The 27758-nt window shown below is 36.2% G+C and overlaps 1 protein-coding gene across 1 annotated transcript; it reads left to right on the plus strand.

The window, feature by feature from the left end:
- Positions 1-1050: 1050 nt before the first annotated feature.
- On the plus strand, positions 1051-27758 carry ARL5A (ARF like GTPase 5A). Its single transcript, XM_087819857.1, has 6 exons — positions 1051-1150; positions 9829-9889; positions 10337-10484; positions 12225-12308; positions 16530-16681; positions 19388-27758. The coding sequence occupies exons 1-6, from the start codon at positions 1105-1107 to the stop codon at positions 19434-19436; spliced, it is 540 nt and encodes a 179-aa protein (XP_087675983.1). The 5' UTR covers positions 1051-1104; the 3' UTR covers positions 19437-27758.

A 27758-nucleotide genomic window follows, 5' to 3' on the forward strand; every position in this document is an offset into this window, starting at 1 on the left:
CCAAGTTACCTATTGATTCACTTATATTCTAGTTTTCAACTAAATATCCCAAAGTAGAAGGCTGATTAAATAATGTGAGACTTGCATAGCATAGGACATTGCTGTTCGAGGTGTACAGGTAAGAAGACTGGAAAAGCAAAGAGAACATTTGATCAGCTGTTTAACCAGCTTGGCATAATGGAAGTTACAGCTGGAAGGGACATCTGGGGTCACACTGCAGAGCACAACTAGTATCTGTGTTTGGACTTCTGCTCAAACAGCTCTAGTGCCAGTAATGATTTTTAAACATGAGAGTAACTTGATCGAAATCATTTAGGGCAAGACTGACCTGCAAATGGAGGGAGACTGGAGAGGAAAGAGCCTGAGGTTCAAAGATGACCATACGGCCGCTGCCTTAAATAAGGTCAGCCACTGGGTGTGGGGGCAGAGGTTCGAGAAACGTGGGAAGCTTCTCTCAAAGTCCCTGCTGGAGCATTATGCCTCTGAGGACCAGGGCGTGGGGCTTTTGGTGCAGTGTGCATGAAGCATTGGGGCTGGGCGCCGGGCGCGCAATAGCACGTGTACATCCTGCCTCTCTGGAGGAAAACAGCTGCACCGGCCGCGAGCAGCCAGGGTCACCTGCGCCGGGCACGCGGTCCGCACGGCCCGGATCGCGGGGGCAGCCCCGCCGCCTGCAGGCCGGCTGGGTAAGCGCGGGCCGGGCGCGCGCCCGCCCTCAGGCCCCGCCCCCCGGCAGTACGCCTGCGCTTTCAGGTCGCGCTCGCCCCGCCCCTCGCCTCCCCCGCCCGCGTAGTCGCTGCCGCCGCCACCGCCTTAGTGGAGCCGGGGGGAGGACGGTGGCCCGCGAGGCTCGCCGCAGACAACGCGGCGGCGATGTCCGCGAGCCAGGCGGGTGCCGCGGCGGCAGCGGCGGGCCCTCGCGCGCGGCAAGGCGGCCTGGGCTTTGGCTTCCCTCCGGTTCCTAGGGAGCGGGCCGGCGGCCAGCGCGGGAGCAGCGGCAGCAGAGGCGAGGGCTGCGGCGCGTCTCTCTCCTCCCCGTCAGCCTAAGCCGGGGGAGGCCAGGCGGACGGACCGGGTGGCTGGAGGGGGTGCCGCTGCCCGAGAATGGGAATTCTCTTCACCAGGATATGGAGACTGTTCAATCACCAGGGTGAGGGGTGAGGGGTGAGGGGCTCGGGCCGCGGGCCGCGGGCGTGCGGGTGGCGGAGGGCTCGGCCCTGGCCGGGTGGGTTGGGGTCTCCAAACACTTCCGGAGCGTGGGCGGCGCGGGCGCGCGCGGTGTCGGCGGCGGTGCGGGCTGCGGGCTGCGGGCTGCGGGCTGCGGGCTGCGGGCCGCGGGCCGCGGGCCTGGGTGGTTCCGTCCCGCTCGCAGCTCGAGGACGGCTCGCGACGTGCAGCCCTTTGTCTTAGGGACATTCCTGAGACATCCGTTCCTCACATACACCCATTGCTCCGATTCAGGTTGGGGCTGGCAAAGATTTCTTGCCTGACGCCCCTGAGTGGCACGGCCTGGCCTTCCAGCGCTTTTCCTCCAGCAGCTGCACACCCTGGAGAAATGCTGGGGTGCTCTGGGGTGAAGGTTACAGGTTATAGGTTATGGCCCCGCCGCACCGCTGAGCGACCCGGGTGGCAGAATGCGGAAAACACGGGGACTCGCTCTTCACTTGTCCGGCACCCCTCAGGTTCACGAGCCTGCCCTGCACCTCCACCCCCCCTTTGGGAACATGCTTCTGCATCCTCAGTAGTGATGGACCGCTCCCCTTCTGCCGTATTTAGATCTGTGTTTGAGGTTAATGATTAAGGTCATTTTTCTACTTATGTTGCTTAGTTAAGTAGAGTTTTTTTTGTGGTTTTGTGGCGGGTGGTTGGGGTGTGTGTTTTGTTTTTCTTTGGTTGGGTTAAAAATGTTCAGGTATTTCACGTAAAACACTTACAAACCATATCATATGAAACATTTGTTAACCGTGGGTAACTAGTAAGTGAACCAAGTAAGTATAGAGTGAATTATCATATAGGGATGCATGAGTTCATCGAAACTCAAATATTGCCTTGAAATGCGTATCAGGTTTATTAAGCTTTATTACAGAATGAGTGTATAAAACTAGGGAAGGCATACAATTTTAGCAAAAAGCCTCCATGTTCATTAAGACACCATGTGGAGTTAGTGGTGTACTTTTGTTTCTTTTTAACTCAAGTTGGGTGATTCATCATTCCTGCTGCCAATAACTTTAGTTTGTGTTTTTCTCTTGTGTAAGCTGGTGGTGTGTCACGTCCCAAAGTTTTCCAATAAAGGCTTAATGAATGGTGACATCTATTCTGTACAACCACTAACCCACCTCCTCCATGATTCAGCTTCGCCTATATAAGACGGTGACCAGAAGCTAGCCGAACTGGTATTTGTGATCTCTAGTGTGTCTTTTCCAAAAATATAGTGGAGGTCACATGATACTAAACGGAAGAACAATATTTCCAATTATTTTTCTGATGTGGGGATTTTTCATAAAATAGAGGAAACCAGTTCTAATCTGCACTGTCTCTGGCTAGTTGTTTCTGTTGGGGGAGAGGGAGTAGGAACCAGTCAGTCACTTAACCTCCCTGAGTCTGGGTGTTCTCACCTAGAACACCAGGGATTTTGACTGTGTGACGGTGGAGCCTACACATCTTGAAAACCTAATCTCTAGGTGTCAAGTATTGAAACTTACATTGCTGTAAAATTGGTGGTGCTTATAGTATGTAAGATCTATTCTAGTTTTAACATCCATAATTTTGTATTATTTTCAGAATGAAACTAGTTTCAGTTCTGCTATGAAATTTAGAAAGAGTTTGCTTTTCACTTGACTCTAGTACTGCAAGAAAATTAGATAACTCCACTTTCTGTTTTGAGTCAATATACAATTATCTGTCTCAGTAACTTAAGAAGGAATTAGATCTTTGCCAACAGGTACTTGCCAGTAGTAAAAAATGAGGATGTGTGCATTGTTACCACTAAAAACTAGTAATACGGTGTTCTTACTACCTGTATTTTATGGTAGGTTTTGACTGGACATTTATTTCAGTGCTGGGAAACTAATAGTAAGAGGAATTAATGAAGTTAAGCTCTAGAAATTTAGATGTCAATATTGTAAAAATGTGAATAAACTATTTCTCTTCTGGTAAATGATGTGGTTGTGTTATCAGTAGGGTCACTTTTCAAAATATTCACTATTAAATCTAATGTCAGATACTTGGTTTTTGTGGTTCTCTATTAAATTGGATATATGTAATTTAGATATATCTTGGCTGCTTTATTTTGCCTTCAAAAGATACATAACACAATCCTATGTTCTTTTCACATAAATTCTGGGAAGGAAGATTTGGGCGATTACGGAATTTGTCATGCTGATGAAACTTAAACTGTACAATATCTCTTTTTTCTGAAACCCTTTTAGACCAACTTTCTCAGTTTAAGTTTAGATAGGCTGAGTGCACAGTGAAGGCTAATTGTATTCTGTCCAAACTTGAAAAACCAGAGTTTGCATTTAGATAACACGTATTTAAATAGAGTACAAACTTTACTGTAGATGCTGTTGTATGCATCACTTTTTTTTATACTTTATATTTATTGATGACACTATTACAGATGTCCCCATCCCCCCCATTTTCCCACCTCCAGCCATCACCACAGTTGTCTGCATCCCTTCACCTTCTTTCATCCAGCTCCCCTCTCCCCCTCTAACAGCTGTTCCATGTATCCATGCCCCTGTTTTTATTTTGTCAGTTTATTTTCATTCATTAGATTCCACATATAAGTAAGATTACACGGTATTCGTCATTCTCTGACTGCTTTATTTCACTTAGCATAATCTCCAGGTCCATCCGTGCTGTGGGCCGCATACTATTCTGTTGTGTAAATGCACCACAGTTTTTTTATCCGCTCATCTACTGATGGGCACTTGGGCTCTTGGCTATTGTAAATAACACTGCTATGAACATAGGGGTGCATATATTCTTTTGAATTGATGTTTCAGGATTCTTAGGCTATGTTTCCAGAAGTGGGAGCTCTGGGTCAAAGTGCCTTTTTAGTTTCTTGAGTAAACATCATCCTGTTTTCCACAGTGGCTGCACGAGTTTGCATTCCCACCAACAGTGCATGAGGGTTCCCTTTTTTCCACATCCTCACCAGCATTTGTTTTATTGATGGTGGCCATTCTGGCAGGTGTGAGATGATACCTTTGTGGTTTTAATATCCATTCCTCTGATGACTAGTGACATTTTTTAATATGTCTGTTGGCCCTCTGTATGGCCTCTTTGGAGAAGAGCCTATTCAGGCCCTTTGCCCAAGTTTTAATTGGATTGTTTGTCTTCCTGGTGTTGAGATGTATGCATCACTTTTAAAAAAAAAGTTTCAACGATCCTTTGAAGGAGTTACTCTTTTCCACTGAAAAGAGGAAACTGAGGTTCAAGTGGATTGATTTTCCTGAGCCATACAACTGGTAAATGCCAGATCTAGGCAAGTTTAAACACTGAAGAAATATGCTGCTGATGTTTGTCTTCTTAAAGTAGAGATTGCTATCATTCCTTTTATTTTTTTATTTTTGGCCTTGTTAACTGTTTCACAGTTACTAAACTATAAGCTTTTAGGACTTTGAAGAGTTGTCATCACTATTTTTTAGTATAGAAGGACATGTGATCAGTGGTTGGTTTGTTTATTAAACAAATATTTTTGAGCACCTCTTTTGTGTCAGGAACTATTGTAGGTGGTGGGCACAAGGTAGGGAACAAAACAGAAAAAACTTCCTGCCTTTATGGAGCGTTCATTCTTGTTTGGGGAGACAGAAAATAAGCTAACTCCATTTCTAGATAAAATAATAGCACTTAACATGTACTGATTTATGCAAGGCTAGGTTCTAAATGCTGTGCGCAGATTAGTTGATTTAGTCTTTATTGATTTACTCTTCACAACAACCCTATGAGGTAGGTATTCTCCCCATTTTATAACTGCAAAGAAGCATTAAGTAATTTGTTTGCTTAAGGCGCTACAATTAAAAGTGGTAGACCTGGGATTTTACAGCTAGTGCCTGTGCTCTCAAAAGCAAAAAAACAAAAACTTTATCTGTATAAGAAGAATTTATGTTAAAGGGAAGAACTTTCTGACACTAATGTGGACTATGAAAGAAGTTGTGAAATTTTCCCATTGATGACCTTGTATCATTCTTCTGATTGGTTCTTAGAGAAGAAGTAAATAGTAAATAAGTTCTAGAGAAGCTGCTTGTGCTGCCAGAGCCTGGTGCTGGGAAAGCCACCTCTGCTGTTGTTTTATTGTATGGGAATTCAAACATGTGTAGAAGAGTACATATAGAAACTGAGTAGGCAAAGGGGTGAACTGTGCCAGTTATTAAAAATTTAGCTTCAGATTCCCCCTTTCTGCGTGCTCTGTGGATATGGAACTGAGTACTTTAAATATTTTTCTTTTGCCAGCTCATAGAATGCTAAGCTTTGTCAGTAGATACAGCATTCGAGGGACACTGCAGGAGGAAAGGGTTTTTCTTCTGAGTGAAGTGTGCTCTCAGCAGGATCTGTCCTGCTCTTGTGGTGTGAGCACCTTCTCCAGTGGCCTGCTGGTTCTTGCACTCCATGGTGGTCAGCAGCAGCCAGCAGCTTTCCGTAGCACCCACTTCAGTTGATTTCAGAATGGGGATCCTGCAGCAGAATACCTCCCAGTGAGCAGCTTTCCCCAGCATCCTAGATGGGGAGGATTTTCACGATGATCCACTGGCAAGTCTGCACAGCTACTTCTCTGACATTCAGTGAGCCATAGCCATGCCCTCTAGCAAAGTCTGCATCTCAGTCCTGGGGTATTGGAGGAAGCTCTATGACAGCCCTAGGGGTAGTTAACGCTCCATATATTTGTCATTCCTGTAGTCTTTAGTGTTACATCTTATTAGCCAATCCTCCTTTACTCCAACCCCTGTAATAGTTATTTTCTTTAAATTAAACTTTGCAAATTCAGGTTGTTGTGTGGTTTCTTTTCTGATTGGACCTCTACTTTTGCCATGTATATTCATTGCTTTTTATTCAACAACTTCTTAGTGCAAAAGAGATGTTGTTTTTTCCTGAAAGTTTACTACCATTGCTATAAATAGCAAGTTTATCTTCAAACTCTTTTTTATTGATGATACTCTTAGATTTAAATACGGAATTTTTAATACATAGTGACTTCATCAGTTATTACTTTTCTAATCTTCATATCTTCTAGATTTATTTATTTATTTATTTATTTATTTATTTATTCATTCATTCATTCATTCATTCATACTATAGTAAGCACATGCTTTATTCCAGACTGTGCAGTGGCCTGAGAGAACGATAGTGAACGTGACAGAAATGGATTTTTTTGCTTTATGAGATGGGATCAATAGAGCTTAGTGAGTTTGAGTATGAGGTGAGAATGAAGAATCAGGATGACTCAGTATTTGTGTTTTTTGACTTTGATATGATTCACAGAGATAGAAGGCCTTCAGGATGACATAATTTTTTTTCTTAATTTACTGACTGGTAGTTGGAGGGGTATATATTGACTCTTAGAAACTGGCAATAAATGGAACTGGTAGGCTGCCTGGGTGTGTAAAAAGGAAATAAGTGAAACTAGAAGCATTTCCATAACAAAACAGTGAAGTACTGATTAGGAAACTAAAGCTTAATAACTCAAAATTCCATCTAAGTATTGTAACAGTGTGTACTTGTTTTGTCTTACATGAGTAATTGCAAGAGTGCTGTGGCATGGATATTCTAAAAGAGAAATTATACTAAGCAGTAAACTATTAATGAATCACAGGCATCAAAGAATTGGAATAGCTGAAAAATTTATTATATTTGCCATAATAATATCTCTTAATATACATATTGTATTTTAGGTTCTATGGAGGATTTGTTTTGAAATACATTATAGTACTTTTTGGCTACAAATTTATGTTTCGCACAGAACACTGCTCCATCTTGGTAATAAGAGGAGTAGGCTAGGGTGGTGAAAAAGCCGAAGGGTCAAAAGAAGTTGATTCAGTACAAGCATACCTCATTTTATTGTGCTTCGAAGATTCTGCGTTTTTAACAAATTGAAGGTTTGTGGCAACTCTGCATTGAGCAACTCTATTGGTGCCATTTTTCCAACAGCATTTTCTTACTTTGTGTCTCTTTGTCACATTTTGGTGATTCTCGAAATATTTGAAACTTTTTAATTATTTATATTTGTTATGGTGATCTCTGATTAGTGATCTTTAATGTTACTTACTATTATAATTATTTTGGGGCGTAATGGACAATGCCCATCCATATAAGACTAAGACAGGAAAAGCAAACAATGTGTACTTCTGCTCCACCTACTGGTGGTTCCTGATCTCTGTCTCCTCTGGCCTCCCTAGTCCCTTAGACAGCAATATTGAAATCAGGCCAATTAATAACCCTACAATGGCCTCTTAAGTGTTTAAGTGAAAGGAAGAGTTGCACATCTCTCAGTTTAAATCAAAAGCTAGAAATGATTAAGCTTAGTGAGGAAGGCATGTCAAAAGATGAGATAGGCCAAAAGCTAGGCCTCTTGCACCAAACAATTAGCCAATTGTGAATGCAAAGGAAAAGTTCTTAAAAGAAATTTAAAATGCTACTCCAGTGAACACAAATGGTAAGAGAGGGAAATAGGTGTATTGCCGATATGGAGAAAGTTTTAGTGGTCTGGATAGTTCAAACCAGTCACAACATTCCCTTAAGCCAAAGCCTAATCCAGGGCAAAGCCCCAACTCTGTTGAATTGTATGAAGGCTGAGAGGTGAGGAAGCTATAGAAGAAAAGTTTGAAGCTAGCAGAAGTTAGTTCGTGAGGTTTAAGGAAAGAAGCTGTTTCCATAACCTAAAAGTTCAAGGTGAAGCAGCAAGTGCTAATGTCAGAGCTACAGCAAGTTATCCAGAAGATCTAGGTTAATTAATGAAGGTGGCTACACTAAACAACGTTTTATTGATGAGACAGCCTTATATTGGAAAAAGATACTATCTAGGACTTTCATAGCTAGAGAGGAGAAGTCAGTACCTGGCTTTAAAGCTTCAAAGGACAGGCTGACTCTCTTGTTAGGGGTTAATGCAGCTGGTGACTTTGAGTTGAAGCCAGTATTCATTTATTCCAAAAATCCTAGAGCCTTTAGAATTATGCTAAATCTACTCTACCCGTCCTCTATAAACAACATGGCTTACTGAATATTTTAAGCCCACTGTTGAGAACTACTGCTAAGAAAAAAAGATTCCTTTCAAAATATTACTGCTCACTGGCAATGTACGTGGTCACCCAAGAGATTTGATGGAGATGTATAATGAGATTAATGTTATTTCCATGCCTGCTAACAAATTTCATTCTGCAGCCCATGGACCAAGGACTCATTTCAACTTTCAAGCCTTACTTAAGAAATACATTTTGTAAGGTTATAGGTATCATAGATAGTGATTTCTCTGATGCATCTGGGCTGAGTAAATTGAAAACTTTCTGGAAAGGATTCAGCATTCTAGATGCCATTAAGAACATTTGTGATTAATGGGAAGAGGTCAAAGGAGTTTGGAAGAAGTTTATTCTAACTCTTACTGATGACTTTGAGGAGTTTAAGACTTCAGTGGAGGAAGTAACTACAGATGTGGTAGAAATAGTAAGAGAACCAGAACTAGCCTGAAGATGTGACTGAATTGCTGCAATCCATGATAAAACTGTAATGGATGAAAAGTTGCCTCTTATGGATGAGCAGAGACCATGGTTTCTTGAGATGGAATCTGCTGGTGAAGAAGCTGTGAAGAATGTTGAAATGACAAAGGATTTAGAGTATTATAACATAGTTGATAAAGTTGAGGCAGAAATTCAAATGCTATCAAAGAGCATCACATACCACAAAGGAATTGTTCATGAAAAGAAGAGTAGATCCATATGGCAAACTTCACTGCTGTCTTATGTTAAGAAATTGTCACAGCTACCCCAACCTTCAGCAACCACTACCTTGATCATTCAGCAGCCATCAAAATTGAGGCAAGTAAAAGATTGCTACTCTCTGAAGGCTCAGATGCTGGTTAGTATTTTTTAGCAGCATAGTATTTTTTAATGTACATTTTTTTTAAGACATAATGCTATTGTATACTTAGTAGACTACAGTGTAGTATAAACATAACTTTTGTGTACACTGGAAAACAAAAAAAAATTGTCTGACTCACTTTATTGCAATATTCACTTTATTGTGGCTGGCTGGAACTGAACGTGCAGTATTTTGAGTATGTCTATGCCTAAAAAGTATGAATAATCTAACCCTATTTTTGGGAATAACCTGGCTTTTTTTTTTTTTTTTTTAACGATTGATTTGGCACCTCTATCTTTGAGCCCAATCCACAATTATGTCTTAATTTTGTAGTTCTTACTGTGACCCACATGTTATACCTTAGAATTAGAAAGCTGTTAAAAACAGCCATTAGTGCTTTATTGTAAAAATACATGAAAACTGAAATAGAGACAAGTCTTGGGAGCGAGTGGATAAAGCTGGTAATAAATGTGGCTTGTAGGTATTCAGGCAGGATGAAGAGGTTGAAGATCTCAGGATCACAGAGTCCTCACTGGGCTGCCCTCCAAAGAGATTTTGGACTGCTCCACAGAAGTGAGTGGGGAAGGTGAGACTAATGGCATACTTCTGCTGGTCTTGCTAGGATGTTCTTTTGAGTTCCAAGAAAGTTAAAGTGCCATGCGCTGAGTTGCGCCATAGCTGGAAAGAATGGATGAAATGGGATATTTAAAAATTTTGTTTTTAATTAATAAATCACTGGCATTTTGTTTATTTCAGAGCACAAGGTTATCATTGTTGGGCTGGATAATGCAGGGAAAACTACCATCCTTTACCAATTGTAAGTATTAACTACTTTAAAATTTTATTGTTTATAGTTACTTTTTCTGTCTGGGTGATATTCGATTAATGAAAGCAATAGAATATTATATGGAATCTAAGTTACCCTGTAAGAAGGGAGGTTGGCCATAAACCAGGAGCCAAATTTAAGCAACTGTTTCTAGAGAGTTTACATTTATATGGCATTGAGCTTGTTGTTCAATTGTTCTCCTTGTAGGAAGTAGAGAAATATGTGTTTATATAGTTTCCTGGATGAATCTAGAGGATCGCAGATAGCCCACTACCTAGTTCTGCCTCTGTTTAAAACCTTAGCTCACTTTTATGAGCTACTGGAAAATAGACATTTGGGTATAACATGTAAAAAGGGGTCATACTGATTTATCCATTAACTGAAAAATATTCAATATAACTTCTTTGCTAATTGTAATATATTCAAACTTTTTTCCAGTTCTATGAATGAAGTTGTACATACATCCCCTACAATAGGAAGTAATGTAGAAGAAATAGTGATTAATAATACACGATTTCTAATGTGGGATATTGGTGGCCAAGAATCTCTTCGTTCTTCCTGGAACACTTACTATACTAACACAGAGGTAATGTTTCTTAATATACTAGAACTTCCATGAGTAGAATGCTTGGGAAACACCTTCTAGATGTGAACGCTTATAGTTCATCTTTTTTAAATACAACAGTATGTTAATATAAGTAGAGTTTAAACATAGTGGAATCTTTGATTCCCTATTTTGGGGTCATTGCTCTATATATCCACTGTCATTGAACCTCTGTAGGGAGAACTGGTGGGATTGATTAGTCTGATTGTATATTGATTCCAGAACTCATCTTAAGTAGTTGTTTTTATAATAAATTCCATCTCACATTTTGTAATGTCATTTCTTTTTGACTATTTTTGTGTAGAGGAAATCTAGGTAAAATCTGGTGGTTTCAATCTTAGCCAAAACTTTACCAACACAATTGCACATTAAAGAATTTATTTTCTTTTGTTTATAAAGCTATTTAGACAAAGCCGTGTTTTTATTTATATGCTATTTCCCAAGAGGAAATTTCAGACCGATGACATTTCAGAGCTTCATTGTATAGACCTTATAAATTGAAAAGCTGTGACAGTTGTTTTTATAGTGCTGATTATAAGTTAATAAAATTCCAAGTTAATACAAAGATGAATATTATGTCATTAAGACACAATTAAGGGTTTCTAATGACCTGATCCACTAACACTCCATAACGCATTTGGGAGAAAGGTAGATATTGTTACTATTCCTAAATATAACACTGCAGGTATCAAATTCATGGCAACACTTTAAAAATTAATAACTATTAAAATACCTTGGAATAGAATGAGTCTTAACAGTAATAAAGCTACATATCAGTAAGGTATCAAGTGAGAGAAGTAAGAGTTCTCTTATCCATCTGCCTTACGGTTCATGAAATCTGAAGAGTTGAAAAGACTCTGAAAATTACAGTGATTTATTTGGAAATGAAAAGCTAGTTCTAAAAAATAAATAGTGCATACTAACAGTGGGCAGTCAGAATTAACCTGCGCATCATAAATGCCATCATAAAGTGACTGTATCGGCTCCTGTTTCCTTTTTGGTGGGCATAGAGTTGAGGAAGAGGTGCAGTATGGCTCCGTCCTGTACAGCTCCTTTACAAGTCTTTCATTGCATCTTCTGATGCTAGTCTTATCAGTTCAGGAGAGAGCTGTGCTTGCTGGTAGCAGGTGCCATTTATATAAGGAAGAGAACATGGTTTTAGATACAGATTTATTCTTGCAATTTGTTGATTTTTTTAATTGTCACATTACTTTATCCCATACCCTTGCCCTTTTGGATTTTCAAATGGATATTAATATAATAAAATATCTGTCTAGAAGTAACTTAAGTTTGCGACCGTAATATATATAGTTTTCTTATTTACTTACAATGTAAATAGATTTTATAGTCTTGTTAGCGTTCAAGATATTAAGTTAGGAAACATGTTATATAAGGGTTTCTAATGACCTGATCCACTAACACTCCATAATGCATTTGGAATATTCTAATAGAATGTTAGCGAAATATTCTAATAGAATGTTAGTATGTATTCTCTTTTCTCCTATTTTTCTCTTAAAATTTAGTCAATATATTTGAATTAAAAGTGAATCAAACCTTTAGGCTTCATGATGTATAGTAGGTATCTCTGGTTTTCCAATAATACCATGCCATAAGCTTCTAATTTCTTGATAGTTATAGCCTGTAAATCAAATAAGCATTTGATAAATTTTACAAATATCAAATTATATAATCACTAATGATATTTTTTTGTAATTTTTTCAGTTTGTAATAGTTGTTGTGGACAGTACAGACAGAGAAAGGATTTCTGTAACTAGAGAAGAACTCTATAAGATGTTAGCCCATGAGGTAAGTAGGATTCTGGCATAAGACGTGTTTGTGGGATATTTCTATCACATTTCTTCTTTCTACTTTCTCAAGAGGATACTATTTCAAGTTTTTAAAAAATAATCTGCTGGCCATACCTGCTTTATAATTTTGACACTTCCCAAATTGGAAGTGTATCTTAAAGTAGCAGAAAGATTGTGGAGTCATTTGTAGAATTTTATTTCATGTATCCCAGATAAATTTGGTATAGAAGTTTTCCTGAACAAAAGGACCTAAATTGGCTTTTCTTTAGCATTTTGAATAGATTAATTATACAGAGTATTATCATTGGAAATGAGATTTTAAAGTCTCACACACAACAAGTCTTAATTGTAACTCAGTTATTAAACTAATATTTAAATATGATTGCTCTTAAGTTTCTCTGATATTGTCCTTTGATTAAACAAAACTATATGACTATCCACATTTTCTTAGTCCTTGAGAAATATTACTGGTAGCATAATTTAAAAATTTAATAAACTAAATAATATAGTCAGTAATGATAATACTAACTATAAAATCATAATATTTACTATAGTGGCAACTGATTATATTTTTTATGCTTTTTATTGCAGATGGAATAAACTCATTTATAGATGGAAATAGAAAAATGAATATTTAGATGTATGTTACATAATTTTTCTTTCAGTGAAATTTTAATAAAGCTTAAAACTGGGATATCTTTGTAATACAGTTTTATATTTTAATATTGATTTGATGATTTGCTTTTGAGATTTGCATTAAGAATTTTGGTATGTTTCAGATAGCTGTTCAAGACTTAAGGAAAGCTAGTAAAGTGGTTATGCAACTTGAAGTTCCTGTTTTCCTTGTGGTGATCATGCCCACCAAGATGCACTTTCCCGTGTTTTAGACTGATTGGGGCAGCTGTGTTAAATCCCTTGGGATTTTTTTTAAAAAAAATACATTTTGCAGTTATGCATGATTTAACAAGCTATGATTCTAGTTTGGGAAACAAGCTATAAAAGAGGCAGAACACTAAGGATTTCTTTCATTTCCCCTTTGTATTTTACAAAAGTGCAAGATTTTTTCAGTTTCTATCCAAGGGTGGTTTTATGTTCTTTGAAGACTTTGGGAAAAGGAAACTAAGACACACACAATCGTCTCGGCTGTATTTTGTCACTCTGTTAACAGGTAGCCTCCCTATTTGATTCTTACTCCAGTTGGCCAGTATGTAGCAGGATCAGTATATAAAGTAGTAGGGCTCAAACCAAGTCACTGAATTTTTCTTGCTGGGGGCATTAACTTGTGTTAATGTGTCTGTGTCACTTGACCAGCTTTTTAAGAGCCAGGATTTGAATTTAGGCATTCTCATCATTCAGGCTTTTTGCTGGGGGTGGAGGGGACGGACCACAAATAGGGCCTAGTTAGAAAGTGAAAGGAAACTGAATGGGGAGATGACCAGAGAAGAAAGAAATTATAAATGAAATTGGGAAACTAGAGTAAGTCCCTTAAAAGGTCAAGAAGAGCCAAATAAAGTTCTGGAAGGGAACAAATGGATCAAAGAGCAAGAATGTATTAATGAAAAATTTTGACATGGGGTTAGTCAGATGTTTCATGCATACCACAGTCACCAGCAAAATCTTGTCACCATCACTGATAATGATTTTTTAAAATATGTTTTTACTGATTTTAGAGACAGAGGAAGGGAGAGGGATACAGAAATAGAAACATAGATGAGATAGAAACATCAATTGGCTGCCTCCTGCACGCCCCCTACTGGGGATCAAGCCTGCAACTCGGGCATCTGCCCTGACCAGGAATTGAACCAGTGAACTCTTGGTTTGTGGATCAACGCTCAACTACTGAGCCATACTGGCTGGGCTGATAATGATTCTTTATATGCATTACTAAATACAGAACTTTAGAATGTTTTTAAATATTACTGAAAGCTTCATCTTAAATGAAGTGCAAAACTTTGAAGCTCATGAATTTTAAAATAGTTCCAAACACTAAAAGACATGAAATTTTATTCAGAATGACTCAACTTCTAGGAATTACCTCTACAAATGAAGTTTTGAGGAACAAATTGACAATTACATATGGCATATAGAAGATGCTAAGTAAATACATCTTGCATGTGCTATTATTCATCTTGACTAAACTAAAGTATATTTTTAGATTCTTAAGACTAGAAATCTGTAATATGTAGCAGAAAAATTTTATAAGTGTTTAAAATGGCTGATGTACAAAAGATCACCACTGTTCACTTTGTATTTTGACTTCTTAAGTCAAGTTGATGAACAGCCTTAATCCAGTATAACTTTTTACTGTTATAATGCATAATTGGTGCTGAGTAAAAAAAAGTAAAGGATTATTTTCTTTCATCTCTACCTAAATACTTAAAAGTAGGTAAAGTAGCTGTTGGTTTTTATTTTTGTTTTTTAAATCTAGAACCCCAAATAAAAAAAGTTTGAGCCTTTGAGATCTAGAAAGATTATATTCAATATAGGGTTTGTTCATTTTTTTTGAGACCTTTCAATAAAAGGCTTTATTTCTTATGCTTTTCAAATTGTAATCCAGGGTCTTCTCCAAATAATTTAATCATTAGATGTGAGGAATATAGATTATTTATAAATAAGACAGTATAAACTTATGTTTCTTAACTTGTGCCAAGTATTTTTGTTGTCAAAAGTTTGTTCTTTGTGCATGCCAGCATTAGCAATTCTGACCTGTATAAAAGGTTTCAACAGACACTGGCAAGAGATACTGAAACCTGAAAGATAGGAAGATAGGAATTAAATCCATGGAAAGTCCATCTATTCAGCAATTCAGCCACATATCAACTATTGATACTGTTCCATTTCCGTTTAGGATAAGAGAAAAAAATATCTGTGTCCTTGATGATGAGTGTGATGTATGCATTAGTTATAGTCCATCAAATCAGATTCTTGCATTTTATGTAAACAGGCAAACTGAACTATAGGGGAAACAAATTGAATGTGAAATCTTAAAAGCTAATATTTTAGAGTATCTGTTTCTGACCATGCTATTTGTGTTACGGTCATTAACTGTAGTACCATAGCTGCTATCCTGCAGAGGGCACTGTAACTAAAAGTCAGTCTCTGTTATATAAAACATTTTACCTAAGTCCTTTTACCACTTACATTTTTAATTTACATCAGAAAGAATCAAAGAAGTCAATGAAACTATTGTAACAAGAGTAAAACAATGTGGAGCAATGTCAGTTTGTACCTACTGAAGACTTTCCTGCTTCAAACCCATATATACATGATTGAAACCAAAATATCCCACTGAAATCCCTAAGAAGAAAGATGGCATTCAACACAGCTGAGAAAACCTGCAAACATAGCATCAAGACCAGTGTCTCTTAATATATATAAGAAGAATTTTATGAGAGTTTAATCCACTGAGTGTATCCATCATGGATTCCTAGCCCATGATCTATGAATGGACTTTAGGGTACCTATGAACATCTTAAAATTGTACATAAACTTTTCTGCATACTCAGTAAATGTTGGTAGTAAGGAACAAATTCAGAAAGGTTAAAGAACTTGCCTCAGTCAGAACAGAAGTGGGAGGACTTACTATCTAATTGGGAAATCTGATAAGTTTAGTGCCAATCCAAGATGACCATATAAAATATTCAAATCTGAAAAGTCGTCTTGGACAAAGATAGAAGAGCTAGGTCTCAGAAAATGATAGGATTGGTTTAGGATAGCACCACTCAACTGAGAATTAAGCCCTAAGTCTCTAAGGCATACACTGTATATAATGAATTAGTTTATTTCCTATGCACCTAGAAGGTACTAGCTTTAGGTGTAAATATCTCTACCTAAAGTGTAGGTGGCAGTAGAATGTTGAGAAGCTCTTGAATGCCGTCCTGAAGAGTAGTTCTTACTAGTGGCAGAAGCCTAGTTTGGAGTTGGGGGGAATGGGTAGTTACATGTTTGAAGGCATGACTGTTAAATACAGCACTTAGGACCATAAAAGTAATCTAGGACTGTAAGAAATATGTAAATCCATACAAGTATAGATTGATTTATTTAAAATGTGTTCAGTTTGAAGTTTACCTTCCATCAGTATAAGAGCTATGAGATACTTTTATGTCAAGTAGTTGAGAAATTCTAGGTTACAAAGATTATTTAAAAAATTATATTCATTAAGTTGGAAAATCTCTGGAAAAAAGTGCACTGGCCCTTATAGTTTTATTTGTTTTTATAGGATCTAAGGAAAGCCGGACTGCTGATTTTTGCTAATAAACAAGATGTTAAAGAATGCATGACTGTAGCAGAAATCTCCCAGTTTTTGAAACTAACTTCTATTAAAGATCACCAGTGGCATATCCAAGCATGCTGTGCTCTTACTGGCGAGGGGTAAGAAGTCTTCCTCATGGATAACATGGCTTTAGCTTAGAAATATGAATTTCCTCTTAAAATCATATTTTAAGATTACCATGTACAGATGTTACAAGGGAGAGATGTAAGACATAGTCTGTCTACAATGAGAGTTTTTAACTTGGTTCTGTAAAGAATCAAACACAACATACACATAAACATACTGAACTAATATGTGAGCATATAGATTATAGTTTCTGTCGGAGTTCAGAGAAATTAGAATGTCATGGAGATCTGGAAAAGTCAGAAAACAGTTCTTAATGGTGGTGGGACTTTCACTATAAGAAAGGAACTATTGCTGAGCCTGTCCTGTGTCTTAAGTGTTTTCCTTACCGTGTATCATTTATTTCTAGCAATCATGTAGACCACTTGTTTTAAATTCACACTTTATGTGTAAAGAAGTTGAAATAGAAGAGGATTCATGTGTGAGACTAGTGTGGGTAGACTCACTTTTGCCACCAGTGTTGTCAAGAGGGAGTTGTTGCACTTTAAAAAAAAAAGGGGGAGGAGTTAAAATAGGAGAGAGAGAGTGTGGCATGAAAGTGTAGTTCTGGAAAGAAAGGTAGGTTCCTATAGGTGCCTGTAGTAGAATTTTGCTTTAGTCTAATGCCAAGAAACGAGAGGATTTCAAGAAGGAAGTGGTTGTCAGCATTGTGAAATACGTCAGTGACCATAAAGATGGAGATAGTGCTATTAGAAGAGATGGAATAGCGGAGGGTAGAAATAGGATAAAAAGCTAAAAGGCTGAGCAACGTAAATAATGTTTTTGTTGTTGTTTTTCCAAAATGTGGTAGGTCTATATGTAATTAAAAATCAGAGAAAAAATAATTAAATTGGAGATGAAGGATTCTTAAATTAGGGGCCATGTTTCTTTGGGTGTTAGGAAAGGGCAGAAGCTTGGGGCACAGGTACAGTTTCAATATGGGTTATATAGATTTAACTTTCACCATGGTTTTGAAAGGAAGAGAATTTCTCCCACTTCAACTAACTCATCTATTTATGCCCTAATCCTTTTGTCCTTCCTAACACCAGAAGAACCTTAACCCCAAATTAAGACCTCTCTTTAGAATCTGTTATGTATATACCTTTTAAAAACAAAGAAAAAAATAATTAAATTGGAGATGAAGTTGAATCTTAGTGAAATAGAAGACCCTATTATCTAATTACAGACATTTGAAGAGCTTAATTAGAACCTCAAAAAAGCAAATATATTCATTTAAAGAAAAAAATCATAGATAATACCAATTGTCCACATACTCATTTAAGTAAAAATGTTACATGTTTCTTTGTCAAATAGTTTAATACATGTCAAGACATCTATAGATAAATCTTTATACATATTATCTTTATCTATGAAAGGACTTCAAGCAAAAGCACGGATTGTGATACTAAATTTGACAGACAAATCATCTAGGATTCACATAGTATTTAACTTATATACTGTGAGAAACTGTAGAAAATACATATGAACTCTGGCAGTTTCATTTTTGGAAGAGGAGATCAATAGTTGATGGTATATTTTCAATTTTTGGTGTGCATGGGCTTCCAGTTGCAGCAGTCAGCAAGAGGAAATGTTTGGTTTTGGAGATGTTTCCCTACTGTAGCCTGGCTGCCTTGGTCTAAATTTTTGGTTTTAGTGTTGATTGGCTTTTGACTCTCATCTCTGCCATTTGCTAACCTCTGTAAGCCCAGGTTTCCTCTAATACGGGAAGGGTTCTGATCTCAGTGTTGTGAAAATATATTAAGGTAATAGATATTAAGTGCTTAGCACAGTATGTGCCAACACCAAAACAATCATTTGTTCACCTCATTGCCTGTTTTTTTTCCTTCTATCTTTATATTGTTAGGATCATACTTACACAAAAATCTGAGTTTTCAGTTTCTCATACCTATAAAAGCTCCTGATAGATCGTGGTTAATGCTTTATAACAGTTGTTATTTTGTTGTAACACAGTATATACAGCCGTTTTTCTCTTGCTGAACTTTCATTTTCTGTTACCACAATGAACATCTCTTTATTGTATTTTGGGTTATGTTCAGTTACCCGTTGTTCAGCAATAACTGGTGTTAGCGATATGAGATAGTACTTTCTTCAAAAAATGTTAATATATAGATGTAGCAGACATGTTATGTATATACTTTGTTTTAACAGCTCTACTGTATATTTAATATCCTGCCACTTTGACTTCATTTAAATCATGAGCATTTTATCATATTGTAAAATAGTCTTTGAAAGGAAGTTTTTAATATTTCATCATATGTCTCTATTTCTAGACATTTAAATTCTTTTTCCTCTTAAAAATGTTTTGATAAAGTCTTATACATAAATCTGTCTTTATGTTTTATTTTTTTAGGCTGTATTTTTAGAAGTAGAAAAAAGAGTAGAGAGGGTATTGATATTTTAAATACTCTTGATATGAATAGCTAAATTACTTTCCATGGGCATTCACATAATCACTGAGCTTTTATGTGTCAGGCAGTGTCCTAGGCACTAAAGACAAAGCAAACAAGAAAGCACGGTGTATTGTGTCTGAGATATGCTTCGCCACAGCAGCACCGATGTGGAATAGTGTTGATTTTTTAATCTTTGTTGTTGAGGTAAATGAAAAATTATATCTTGTTTCAGTTTGCTGTTTATAGCTTTTCAGTTGAGAATTTAATCAAGTGATTTTATTTTCTGTGTAGATTATGCCAAGGACTTGAATGGATGATGTCACGACTTAAGATTAGATGATCTCTACTGACCTTCTCATAGACTTTGTATAAATGAAGTGCTGGACTTTACCTGAAAGCTGCAAAAATTAATGGTTCAGATATATTTATAGTAAACTGATTTAAACTTTTTCTATAAGGAGAAAAATTAAGACCACTTATTTGAAAATGAAGATGAAGCCTCACCTTCCAATTGCTTTCTCATTAGTTTCTTCCAAAGCAAGGTCTTAAAGCTGTGATTGACATTTTCCTCATAACAAATCCTCTCAGGACATTGTGTAGCCTGTGGTAAGTACAAAGGGAGAGGAAGACATTTTTAAAAACTTTAAGAGCTTTATTATCAGTATAACCCTCCTTCATTGAATGTTCTCTTTTTGTTCCATTAAGTCAAAATACAAATTAGCACAGATACTCAGTTTCCAATATTTTAAAATGTAATGTTACTTGTGAAAAGTATTTTGCATAAAGTTGTGTATGTATTGTGTATACACCTCAACTTCAAGTTAATGGTTTTGATTTATGTTCTAAAGAAAAGTAACAAATTAATAATATTCTTTTGTGAATGAGATGAGTACCAACATTGGTTTAAGTGCCAATTTGTACTTCCCCCCTATGTTCTCTGTATTGTACTAACCAACACCCAAAATCATTGAGCTGCTCTTTAAAAAAAAAGAAAAATGTTTGACATTGTGTACCTATTTTGTTGTTACTCAAATCACATACATAGAAACGTAATCCAATGAGAGGAGTGTCTATCAAATTCTTGGCTTGGTATTACTAATGAGCACAGTTGCACATTGAGCAGGTATCAGATTGTTCCCTTTATTAGACCTTATGCCATCTAAATTACTGAGTAAATTGTTAGTTCATTATTCAATTATTAACTGTGATTAAAATTACCAATTGATTTTTCAGCATTAATTGAAAACTGTTGTGTGAAATGTCTACCCAAAGAAGTGTCACCTTATAAATATTATCAAATAATTTAGCTAGATCCTTTTTAAGTAGTAAATTATATGTCAAGCATTTAAAGTGAATTTGAAATGTGAAAAGTAAAACATATTCTCCAAGCAACAAAGATAATTTATTAATTTGAACATTTTTTCATTCTTAACTTTTGAAATAGTTCGAGATTTTTCATTTCTGTGTTTTCTTTATCTTCTTACACTTCATGAATGTATTGTTTTGACAATTATAAAATACACTTTTTTTTTAATGCTTTTAAGAATTTGGTTTAAAAATTGATCGACATAATGTGTTATTTTTACTAAGAAGTAACTTGGCCCTGAGTACTTTCTATAATTATTATTATTTTTTCATAATCTGAAAGTCAAAAGTATTTCTGTTGTAATTGTAAACACTTACTGAACTAAATGTGTTAAAACATACTCTTGGGTACTCAGTCCCTGAAAATCTGAATGCTGATCCAAACTGGCATGTTTTAGAATATTCAAGAAAAAGTAATTACTTTTAATACCAGCCTTTTAGATTTCATGAAGATTTTGATGAGAAATAATAGTATATACTATAAGAATTGACAAAATTTTGAAAGTTGCTTTCTACAAAATTAAAATACTCAATATCTAAGTCCAAATTGGGCATGGGAGATGATCAGTGTTTAACATGGGATGTTTTGTGTTTTATATTTATATTATAATGTTCAAAATGCAAGTATATCATTTTATTATTTGTCAACTTTTACAAAAGTAAATTCTAAATTACTAAGCTTTATTTGTTCATATGTTCTCGTACTTTTTTCAAATCACTGTAAGGAATTACTTGTTATATATTAAAAACTCCCTTAAAAACCCAAATCTAGGTATTACAGTTTCACCAGAGAAAAATATTCTATACAGTAGCCCAGAAAATCCATACCTTTTATTCTTTTTATTTTTAATTTGAGTAATCAGAGTTCAGTCTCTTGGATTGCTGCCACATCAGTTCAACAATGTACCAGCACATTCCCTTGTCATCAAGGTGTGGGCCAAAATTTATTCTAATTGGATGTTTAAAGCGTACACTACGTTGCTGCAGTTGCGTTAGTGTAGTCGATTATTGACATGGCATCATGAGAATGCATGAAATCTTATACCACATTTGCAAACATGCTTTTTTTTTTTCATTTTTATTCTACCATTCTAGGCCTCTGCATAAAACCAAAATTAAAAATGGGAAAAATAATTTAAATTCATGTATCAAAATCATTTTAACAGTATTATTTCCAAATAAGATGGAGAGCGTATTGGCAATCTATATGTTGTTTAAGTGTAATTAAGCAAAAGACAGTGCTTTCGGCTTTTTAACATGATACTCTTAGATGTAAACAAACATTTTATTTTGGATCATTATGCTCAGCTTTGGAAAGGACAAAGCCTCATATCTCTGTACATGTGGCTGGATTTAAATATCCCATGTTTGATAACTAATTTTGAAAGTCGTATGATTTATCTTGATATCTTGGTAAAAGTAGCTATATGGTATAAGCATTTAAATATGTTGAATTTTACCATAATAACATTTATAAAGTATATCTTACACAGTATATTGAGTTGTTGTTTAAAATTTTCAGTTCTCTTTATCTTAGGCTTTCGTGGTGGGCAAAGAATACAATGAAGGCAGGTAGTTTGGGGGCCGGAGGAAGTGGGTAGGGATTATGACATTTTGCCTTAAGAATAAAAAAGTGCTTTAGCACTGCTGACTGGCATTTTTAATGCAGGTAGTTAAAGGGATTTTTAGAAGTGTGGCATACCATAGAGGAGTTTCTGTTTTCTGGCCTTTAAGAAGTGCCTTGTAGGTAGTTACAGTGAGGTCACAGAGAAGGGCACGGTGGTTGAGGAAAGTCAGAAAGTCCCTGAGATACTCTTTCTTTTTCTGTCTGTATAGTATCAAGATGCCTAGAAGTGGGATTCTATTATGCCCTCTTTTACAGGCACTTTACATTTATTGCTGTGACTACAGCAACCACATACAGTACAGACAACCTCAAAATCTGCTTATATTAGTGTAAATAGAAAAACCAGATAATTTTCTAGTTTTCTCTGCAGGCATTTTTGGGACTGTATCTGTAGTGTGTTCTATGTACACAGGGAATAGCAGCACATCCCAGATTGTCTGTGGACTTTGGGGTGATCGTCTCTCAGTGGCCCAGTTGTATCTTGGCATCGATCCATCTTTACGGCCGGGTAGAAGACAAGGTTTCTTTGCATAACTTAACTTTGACCCCTTCCACTGTCTAAATATAATCTGGAACTTCTTGCTTCAGGATCAGCTTTCCCATAACTCAGCCATCCCTTGCTCTCCTGAATCTTTATTCACCAACAATGAAGATATAGACCTCTGTGCTGGAGGTATTCTAAACTTTGCCTGTATCCAGTGTTCCCCAAACCATGAGTTTCTAAGCAGGTTCTCTAGTTCTTTGCTATCCTCTCACCACTGGCTTGATTCATTGGTATACTTTGCTCATTAGAGAGTATTGTCAGAGTTGTTGAGTACATCAGAAGACTGGCTTGTTTGTACATAGCATACAAATGCCATAGTAGAGTTTTTAAAATTATACTGCATTTAACATTTTAATGCTTCTTAATTTTAGCTTCACACGCTGAAAAGTAGATTCAGAAAGATAAGAGGACTATCTAGACTCTTCCAGCTCCTTGAGATAAAAAGTTACAGAAAGAGTTACATGATAATAGTATTACCTTCCCATTACCAGAAATGGGTTACATTTTGGAGAGTACCAGTGCAAATAATTTTAGTTGGGAAAAGATGTCAGACCAAATTTACATACGGTGTTTAACCTGAAGACATCTTTACATCCATAAAACCATAAACCACATTTTGGTTTTTTTCCTTTTGTTTACTTAAAGAGAAAAGCTAAACATTTGCTGTCTAAAGGAATTAGTAATGAGAAGTCTATCTTTACAAAATAAAGCTGTTGAAGTGGGCTTTAAAGGATGTAAAAATCATCTGCTGTCCTGTGTTAACTCCGTAGATGAAGACATAATATTGAAAATACTTCTTTCAAGTTCCATTTATACAAAAATAAAACTTCGATAGCATGCTCCCTCAAAGAATGTATGATAATTTTAAGATCATGACGGAGTAAAGGAAAGAAAGACAGAATTTAAAAACTTTGGGTGCTAAAAAGTAATTGCTTTTATTAAGCCCTAAAATTGTATGTGGAATTGTAAAGAAATTGTACCAGGATATAGTTGGGTTAATTTTGCAATCCACTTCTCTAGCCCTGTATATTCTAAGAACTAAAGCTTCAACCTTTATGGTCTCGCCTGCTAGATAGTTCTTTGGTAGAAAATCCCCATAGTCTGTACTCAAAAAGTGCCTAAAATTGATTTGTGTTGATTTGTAAGTCTGCTAATAAATTATGTGTGTGTGCTTGGCTTACTGATGACACAGCCCTGAGGGTTTCTAAATCTCAATTTTTGCTTTATTTGAGTAAAAAGCCTTGAAATTAAAAATACCCATTATAACCCTCAACAAACCAGTTGAAGGAAACATGAGTGAAACTATTTTTTCTCTTTCCTAATACAAATACTTTGTGACTCTAATGTTAATGCAGGGACTAGAAAACTGAATTCTATTTCTGTTTTTAAAAATAGTTTTAACACACAGAACATTATATTGTGTGTTGTAAAACCTTAGTAAAAGGGGGTTGCTTGTGTAACAGTCTCTTCTCATATTTACTGGTTAGCAATTTTGAATCATACATGTCATTTAGCTCTTGAGCCATTTTCTTTGTGCACACCAAAATCCTTCCTCTTTGTTTAGGTTCTACTTAGAAACCAAAATATCTGATAGAACCCTTTTGTTTTTCATACATTGTTTCTTTTTCTTTTTTTTTTTTTAACCTTTGAGTATGACTTTAAAGTCTAGGGGCAAAGACTTGACTATTTGCAGTGAGTTACAATTACATTGTGTTCATATTTTAAATCATCCTGCATGAAAAATGAAATGTGCATATGATTTTAACTTATTGTAATGTATACCCTTCCCGAGAACTTTTTACATTGATGATATACAGAATTCCTCTAATTATTTTTGCTTGAAACTAGTTCTTTAGATTCAAATAGCCTTTTCTTAACATTATGTCCCTCTCTGGTTCCTTGAGTTCAGGTGATACCTGCAGAGCACTTTTAAAGATATTTTCTGGGTTAATGTTCAACATGACACATCGAGGAGGAAGCTATAACTTTTTCTAGTGAGGACTCTTTTTGGCAATATGTATACTGATTTTAATTTGTGCTTAAAATACATTTTACTAATTATATTGATTTTAAATATGACACATTCTTGTAGATACTAATCTTCCTTGCTTATTGTATTTTCCTGGTGATCCTAGATGAAAATGTGTTCCAACTAGTCTCTTGTATAACTTCCCCTCCCTAGTTGAGCTCAATGTATATTGACATCATTGAAGCTGCATTTAATGCAACAAACTAGAGAACCTTTTGAAAATTTTTAGGTTTGTTGTATTGGAATGTCTGGTATGATAAAAGGTTTTCATTCAAGCTTTATAAGCAAGAAGATGCTGAAAATTTGTCTTATCATTTTATGAACTTGTGTTTCCCTGCATCCTACAAAGATTTTACACCCAAGGAAATGTGCAGAAAGTGATGATCTTAGAGCACTTGTGTGCTGTCATGTTTCATCAGTGCAGATGTGATGGGTACCTAGGGAGATAATGCTTCAGGGCCTTCTTGATAAGACAACTTTATGGATGGTTGTGGATATTTATGTTTGTGCTCAGGTTGGAAGGGAGTGGCAGATTGGAGTAGGGACCTCTCCATTGGTAAAGCAGTACAATCAGTTCTTTGCAAGTGTCGTACTTCATTATACTTGTAACAACATTCTTGTGTCCATACTTAACTGAAATGTTGAGCTACAGAAATGTAAGGCATTGGGTCACGTAACTGGTAGTAGGACATTGTTTATAATGAAATAAAGGAATAATGTCAAGATGTGTTTGGGGGGAAATGACAAATAAGGTTTTCCTGGTGAATTTTTATGTTTAATATGTACATTAACTTTTTTTAAAGTTGCATGTTAAGCTGGGATAAAGTATTGTCTCTGCTTTATGTTTTACTGAGTAAAAAGAAAAAAGATTTGAGTTAAATTGTTACTCTGTTATGTACTATTACATATACCTTTTCTTTTAGAAAGGGCTAATTATAATTACTCTTCAAACATTGGTGTTGTCAGTGTTTTTGTTCTGATTTATTCTCTGGATGTGTGCAGACTTGGCAATGGTAGTTCTATGAACTGTTCAGGGCTGGGATCAGCCAGGGCAATTGGAAAGGTGTCACGGTGGCATTATGCAAGTACAAAAAAGATTATCCTGATCTTCTCTAGGGACCTTTTAGGGAACTTAGTCAATTAATAGAGAGCATCCTGCCTTTTACTTCCGGAAATTTGAATTAGACGTTGAACCTGCTATATAGTGACCAGTTTGTGTGATTTATTTGTCTTAAAATGTGAGAAAAGTCGAGTAATTTAAAATGAATATTATTAAAGTGAACATTCATAAGAATGGTTAATAGTAGACAGAAGAAAAATAAGGAAAAAAGGTTGGGGGAGAAGAGTCACCCATATGCATATGCTTATTATATTGGTCTTTTCCACTAGGACGTAAGCTCCGGATGCCAGTGACCATAAGTGTTGTATTTACCAGTTTGTATCTCTCAGTGCTGAGCACAGCACCTAGTATGTAACAGGTGTTCAATTTATATGTTTTGACAAATGAGTGAACTATTAATATTTTTGTGGAGGTTTTTTCCCCCATGGATAGGTTTTTCTTTTCTAATCTCAATTCTTACTTAATTCTGCCTAATATTAAGAGAGATTCAAGGTGATTTATATGTTTTTTTCACTAGTTCTTACAGTAGAAATCAGATGTATTTCCTTGAAAATGGCCTAAAAGCATCATGCATTACAAATAAATATGTGCAAATTTCACTTCTTTGAGTTCTGTATGTATCTGCATCTGGGAATGCCAGGAATGTACCAGACTTTATTGTAAGCATATGCAGACGTTGAAATAGTAAGTGGTACAAAGAGCTCTTTTGGGGAAAGATCTGTGTCGTCGTCTTCTTGATCCTTTATGCTCTTCTTTTTTTAAGTTTTCATGACAGAAATATCCTCCTTTTGCTAGTTAACTTTTGTCCCGTGAAAGGAATGAGATTTTTACAGCATAAAATAGCCTCTGGTAGTCCTTCTGAATGTGTTCCTTCTGATTGGCACCAACCTTTTGAGACACCATGAATTGGGCTGAGTGGCCAGTCAGTCGCATCACTACATGCCTTACATTCTAGCAAAACTGGTCTGTATCAAAGTGGCTGAGATCTTTTCGAAATACTTCCAGTGTTTGGATGCTTCTAGTATATTAGACACCCCCTCTCCCCCCAAATAATATTCTCCCATATCTCCATTATATTTTTGTACAGTCTCTGACTTACAGTGTTTTGACTTTAAAGCAGTACACATTCAGTAGAAACCGGCTGGGCTAAGCTGTGGTGTTGGGTAGGTTAGGTGTATAAAATGCATTTTTGACTAACAATATTTTTGATATACAATGGGTTTATCAGGACCTAAACCCATCATAAGTCAAGGAACATCGTGATGGACATCTTTCACTGGAAGCTTTTTTCATAGTTAGGAGTATTTCTTTTGGCTGGAATCCCAGAGCTAACTGACTGGATGAAATGGTATGGAATTTGAGAATGCCTGTTATTCCATGTTTCGTTAATATTATGTTCATTAATATTACCCTTTAATAAAAGGATAAGCATGTTGTCTTATTTTACACTTAGTTGGACTATTTTTCTATGTTTCATTTTCTTCTTAATTATTCTTTTACTTCATTCACTTATTATTAGAATTCTAGTGTTTTTCTTGTGAATGAATTAAGCTTTTTAAATAGTAAATATCCTTAGCCCTTGATGATATTCTTGTAGACTTTGTAGAGTTCCTGGTTTGCCCTTTAATTTTTATAATTAATTTTTTAGCATAGACAAGTTTTTATTAATGTAAAAAAAAATCACATAAGAAATATGTGATTTCTTTGAGTGAAAACCATGAAAGAAACGTAACTAATCAGCAAAAAGAAAATTAAAATTGTTCGTTGTCCCACCATTCTAAGAAAACCAGTATCAACACTTTGGGAGGGATATATATGAGTCAGTGTTTGAATGTAGAATTCTAAAAAGCCCTGTCATTTACCACAATATACTACACATTTGCTGTTTGGACTGCTATAATTTATTTAACTAGTCTTCTGTTGATGTCCACTGTTGTTCTTTGTTTCTCACCATTAAAAACAAGACTGCAATTAGTA

The sequence above is a fragment of the Miniopterus natalensis genome, chromosome 8, assembly GCF_054644295.1.
Source record: "Miniopterus natalensis isolate mMinNat1 chromosome 8, mMinNat1.hap1, whole genome shotgun sequence".
NCBI lineage: Eukaryota > Metazoa > Chordata > Mammalia > Chiroptera > Miniopteridae > Miniopterus > Miniopterus natalensis.